This window comes from Electrona antarctica, assembly GCF_951216825.1.
Source record: "Electrona antarctica genome assembly, chromosome: 11".
NCBI lineage: Eukaryota > Metazoa > Chordata > Actinopteri > Myctophiformes > Myctophidae > Electrona > Electrona antarctica.
Window position 1 is genome coordinate 46,103,679 of NC_136792.1, and position 6,260 is coordinate 46,109,938.

At 40.2% G+C, this 6,260-nt stretch overlaps 1 protein-coding gene across 1 annotated transcript; it reads left to right on the forward strand.

Annotated features, from left to right (window-relative positions):
- Nucleotides 1-5,300, forward strand: smco4 (single-pass membrane protein with coiled-coil domains 4). The gene is made up of 2 exons (XM_079514363.1): nucleotides 1-99; nucleotides 3,526-5,300. The coding sequence occupies exon 2, from the start codon at nucleotides 3,643-3,645 to the stop codon at nucleotides 3,820-3,822; it is 180 nt and encodes a 59-aa protein (XP_079370489.1). The 5' UTR covers nucleotides 1-99; nucleotides 3,526-3,642; the 3' UTR covers nucleotides 3,823-5,300.
- The last annotated feature ends 960 nt before the right edge of the window (nucleotides 5,301-6,260 follow it).

The following is a 6,260-nucleotide window of genomic DNA, read 5'->3' on the forward strand; positions in this document are numbered from 1 at the left end:
CCTATGGTTGCCACGTACAAGAACAAGATTCCTCAAGTGTGTGGAGTGGAGAGGACGATTCAGGAGACTGGTCTGGAACAGCACAGCAGCAATACAAAGGTTTGCACCGTCCTCTATTAAAACAGCATGCAATAAAAAACTTAACACATAGGGAACTAATATATTATAGGTTAACCTGGCTGAAATATTTGTATTTTAAAAAGAAATGCTACAGGAGGTGTCCGTCAGTTTATAAAAGTTGTTGACAGTTATAGTTACAACTTAAGTTGGTCGTCAGCACTGCAGCAGCAGCTGGTCATGCATGTTTCACATGCACGCTCGTCTTCAGTCATGTTTTAGGGAATTATTAGGGCTACAGCAGGTTTTAGGGGACGTCCCAAACACAGAAAAGGTAACCAAGGTGGTCCCGAAAGGGTCTATTATTATTACAGCTGGTGACCGTTGTCCAAAGACAAGTGGATTCACGTCAGCTAATGTTAACGTAATAGTGCCAAAGTCTATGTTATCAGGGGGGGTCAGTTCGCTACCGTCACACATGAACAGACAGTGGAATTATTATTATATATTAAACATTGAACATGTTAACAAGAGAGACGCAGATTATTTATGTTGGTTGGCTACTGTACTTTGCAACACCAGCATATAAATCAATCAGCGTGGCTAACGGCTAAAAACTAGCATCAGGCTAACGATCTGCTAACATTATTTGTTTATGACTGAATTAAGTTGCCGTTTGGTATTATTATCATTCACATGTCTAACTAACTAACTACTCCGTTCCATATTAAAGCATGTTGAGTTTGTTTCAGCATCAGCTGAAGTTTCGATTAGCTTTGCATTAACCAACAGAGAGCAGTGCATACTGCAGTGGTTCTCAACCAGTGGTCTAGGGACCACCAGTGGTCCTTGGGGGGGTTCCAGGTGGTCCCCAGCTAAATTTACTCTCCAAGTATAAGCCCAAACCCGGAAGGGGACAAAAAGCCCAGATGTAAATGGGATTCTAATAGAACCATTCAAATGTATTCTTATGAAATCTTAAACAGACTTTTTTAAAATATAGAATTTGAAGGGATATGAATATTCTGGTATACATAATAAATCAGATCTCACTGAGTTGATTGTTACTTAAATTGTCGATGCATATGTGGCCAGAATGTAACATTATTAAATGTAATTATTATTATTAATTCAAATTGCCCTCTTCTCAACATACACATTTCAGTCAATTGCTTGACTTCTTTCGGATGGAGTAAATTTCTCACAACTCCCTTTAACCAGTGACAACACTTAATAATATGACCCTTGAACGTGTGATAACTAAAACTATTGTTAAGGGGTATAGGCGCAGGCCGCACAGCGGCTGCAGGCGTTACACTGAAATTACTGACATAGTGAACTATGCAACTTCAGCCAACTGTCAAAAAGTATAGAGGAACAAGTGAGCTGACCTGAAACCCAAACCGCACCAACGCAACTCCTTGCAACAAAACAGTTTTAAGGTCAACCACACCAATGCAACTCCTTAATTGCAACTGCCATTGGGAAATTAACAGTCTCAGATTATTATTTTAATGCAGTTTATCAACTAACCAGTTAATCGATCAATAAGGTTATCAACATTAAGGTTATAAAAACGTACTATCAATTAATAAACCTGTTGATTAATCATTTATAACCCACAGGATTTCAGATTGTCTGGCTTATTGGATGGCATGTGGATGGTGTGTTTTGCATCATAGTTGCTGTCCATCTAGGCTAGAAAGAAATGTTCACAGGTCACAAAATTAACATTGTTGAAAATTAGAAACTGACATATAACCTGAAAAACGCAAGTCAGCTTGGAAGTGAGTTGACACGACATTATGCCCCGTCTTTACCCTGGGGTTACTGCCTGGGGGGTGGGATGTGGAGACAACTGAATAACAAATACATATTTGAAGTATTTCACAAACCAGGATTATCAAGTTCGATAGATGGAAAATGTGTTGACTTTGCTATAGTTGGCTGGCAAACGAATTATAGCATAACATTAAAGTCCATAGACTTGAAAAATAACAAGTTCAAACCAAGAAGTCAACCAACAAAGTATTCTAAATGCAGGTGAAATTCACTTTAGGAACCAAACTAAAGAAACCCCCACAAAATATATTCAATCAATACAATGTTCAACTCAAAAACCTGGGGTACAAATGGGGGTCATTAATTAAGTCGCCACACTTATTGAAATTTCCCATGAAAGTGCAGTTCAAAACAAAGAAAAACAGATCCTCTCACTGTAGTTAATAAGAAAGAAAGATCCTCTTGTTGTAAGTCAAGTGTTTTACCGTTTGAAATCCTCTTGCTGACAGTCAAGCATTCCCATGTAGTGCATTGTTCTGGGTTTATACCTGTGTTGATTAGGGTCCCACTAGATTCTAGTGACTAGAAGTTCAACTCCAACACAAGAAAATCCTCTTCCAAACAAATCACCTCCTCAGGTTTAATTCTCCTCCCTGGATCCCAACGCAGTGGAGGTGGAATCATATCTGCAGCCGGTCTGCTTACGCTAGTTAGTGAATTGTTTTCAACATGCTCCAACTCAAGCCACTTCAATGATAAAATAAAAAAACACCAGGTAGAGAGTGCTGGGCAACTGTCCTTAAGTGCTGCTGCCAGCATACAAACAACCTGATTCTCCCACACTGAGTCACAGTCACACACCTGTGGCAACTGCAACTGACTGACCAGGGACATTGCCAGGTGTCAATCATCGTTAAGTGGTGATGACTTGTTAATTAGAGTCAATTGTGACTAGCGTCTAGCATAATAATTAAAGAAATACATCTTGCCTCCTACTGTATGATCCACGCTGTCAAAAAAAGGCTCCACTCCTTTTTTGCCTGGTATACAGACTAGGATGAGCAATGAACAATGGGAGGCATGCTAATTACTAACTGTTGCAATAAGAGTTTTGTATCCCATATATCATAGTTGTCCTATAGACAATTTTGCCCAAACAAAACTCCTCACTCAGTATTGTTGCAGTACTGTTTCCTTTCCTGCCTGTATCACAATAAAGAATATAAATGATAGCTTTTAAAATAATGGCACATTCCTCCACCATTTTTATAGGTGCCTTTCATCGCTTCCTTTGGGGACTCTTGATATAAATCACGGGGGAAGCATTGAAGCACCTTTCTGAGTATGTCCTTATTACTAGTTTTATTTCTTAACCCATTCTGGACGGGAACCCCTTTTGGTGTTTTAACTAAGCATTATGTTATACTTTAGCTATTGAAAAATAGCAGATCTACAAGCTCATAGCGCGCCACCGAGTGGCGCGCTACGAGCTTGTAGGTCTGCTAATCTTTGAATATATATTCTTTCAGAGCTGAACATTTTTTTTATTTCGACGTCGGGCCTAAATGGGTTAATCATATCACACTTTGGCCATAAAGCCAAGACTGTCAGATAATAATATTAATATAAAATAATTTGACTTCAAAAACGGACTTGATTTGTGATGGACGTGTCTCCATGTCACAGGTGTTCTGTCAGTGAGTGGAGAAGCGTAACACATAGACCGTCCAAACGGAACATCCGGTGCTGCTGCGTGTGGGTCCATCCATCCATCCATCCAGAGAGGGGAGACAAGACGACATCATGAGGCAACTGAAGGGCAAGCCCAAGAAAGAGACGTCGAAGGACAAGAAGGAGCGCAAGCAGGCCATGCAGGAGGCGAGGCAGCAGGTGGCCACCATCGTGCTGCCCACGCTGGCCGTGGTGGTGCTGCTCATCGTGCTCTTTGTCTACGTGGCCACTAGGCCTGGTGATATCGAGTAGAACCCTCCCCGTCCAAAGACACTGGTTCTCAAACTTTTCCACGTCAAGAAGGACCCCCCCGCCAGCAAATCGACATTTATTAGGCCCCATTTCAAAAGATATGCCTGGGACCACCCCATAAGAGAAGATGTTTACGGCTCTAGCAGTGATTCTCAACCATTTTTAATTTTGAGTGGTGCAAACCACTCCAACAACCAGCTTTATCTGTACCCGTGTACCTGTTAGTGGGACCCAAATAAATGAGCATGGTTACTATGGTCACTGACATTACGTCAGACCACAGCTGATCAGGCTATATAAGACCTTGCACCACTCCATTAAATGTCTAAGGGCCAACATTTAATGGCATTGCTATCTCTGGGACCCCAACGTAACGTATATTGTAAAATCACTGTTAATGTAACTGAGAGTGTACAAAATGGAACCAAATGGTCCATTTGGTTCCATTTGTACACTTGAGTTACAGAGAGTACTGTTACTGCGTTCCCTGGACACCACTTTGAGAGCCAATGCTCCAAAGGCACTTTGACAGACATGTAGGCCTATACCAGAATATTGCCTGAAGCCGAGTGTGCAAACTTGAGAATGGCTGCACCACCCAAAGGATATTACCTTTTTTTTTAATCATGTCTTAATCATCACCCCTACTCCCCTGGCCAGGTTCTGGCCCCTCTCAGCCCCATTGACTCTCTCCCTATGTGTGTATGTTTGATCTACCTTTAAATAACACCTCCTCCAAAGTGCAGGTTTGCCACAAGAAGGAATCAAAAGCTTCAAAACAATCAAAATATGAACATGGAGGTAGTTGCTTCTTGGTGCCTTTCAGTGGATGAAGAAAGGAAATGCTCTGATGCCATTTTTTATCACCCACACTTTACACAATGGCAGCAAGATTCATGTTGGCTATGGTGCTGTTTGACAAACGTTGCCATGTCATGTTTACCAAAGGACTTAAAAGTGCGCAGCTTGCCAAGTTTGACCAGAGATGTATGTAATCAGGTGACTGGTTAAAGGAATGTTGTCATTGGTGTGACTGCATTGTTGATCAATGCATTTCTAACCATTTCATGTCACACACATGGAGCCTTTCACTAGCATTTACCACTTTATTTGGGCAGCACTTATCCTTATATCTGTGGAATGTATAAATATAAATGTGTTAGTGGAAAAAAAGTATTGAAACATGCCAGCATTTTTTCCTGCCTCATTCAAATAGCTGAATGCAACTAAGGAGTACATCCTGAGTGAATGTGATGATAGAATGTGCATGGATGTGTTTGTGGAAGACAAATGCATCATATGATATATCCATGGTCATGGTGGTGTTCTTTTACAATCCAAGAGCTACAGTACAGCTCTTTCCATTAGCTTATTGACAATTGTCATCATGACATCTCAGATCAGCAGAAGATGTGAAAATGTGCCTTAGATCATTTCAAAATGCTTTATTTCTATTAATAAAGGAAAGTGAAATGTTACTGTTTTTTACTTGCCCTGTGTTTATTTTGAAGAAAACAAGGTTCACACGTATCTAACTGACTGTTATAAAACTTGGTCCGTAATTTTGTATTTAGTGAAATGAATGCTTTTCTGGATCAATTTGTTTATTTGTATGGGAACACAAATCATGTTGCAGGCTGTAGTGTAGACATAGGGCCGATTCATACTCTTATTTTACCGGCGCTGTAGTGCCGAAATGATTTCTGCTCGTCAGAAATTGTCAGTAGCACCGAAGAGCCGACTTTAGGATGGTACCCCCCCCGAAGCCCAAACCTCAAATGACGTCACATTGTAGGCTCTACAGAGCCGAACCGACTTTTATTCGGCTCTAAAATAGGAGTATGAATCGGCCCTTAGACTGTTGTGACATACATAATATAATCCCGCTATCATTGAGGCCAGTAGTTTTCAACTCTATAGTCCTACTGTTTCGAATTTGCACATAATGAAGCAGCAAGTTGGGTTAATGAAAACGTTAGAAAAATAATCACCTGCACAGAATTTCTTGACAGAAAGTAGCTCATAACATGTCTACGGTGGATTCTTATGAAACAACGCTTTGCAGATTGAAAGAGGATAATTCAAGCTTGTTTTACAGCTTAAATATTGGTGAGTTTAATATAAGCAGATCAGACTTTTCTATTTGAATGAATGGGCTGTCAATGGAGGGTGTTGCAACTCTAGATTCATCCCGTTGTAAATTGCGGCTAGTGTATCCCCAGCAGGCATAGGACCGGTGTTGCATGTCATTCTTTTCACATTCCTGCTGTCGTGTCACTTTCCACTGCACATCTAGACTCAAAACGAATACAATTCATAGACATTTCAATTAAAAATATTAATTTTTTGTTATGCCTAATGTTTTATTATATAATGGCACAATGTATTATTTGTAATTCACAACATGGTGTAAAGAACAGGATTAGTACATACAAAAA

Excerpts from the sequence above, each read along its gene's own strand:
- smco4 (XM_079514363.1), top strand. The coding sequence starts at position 3,643 with ATGAGGCAACTGAAGGGCAAGCCCAAGAAAGAGACGTCGAAGGACAAG.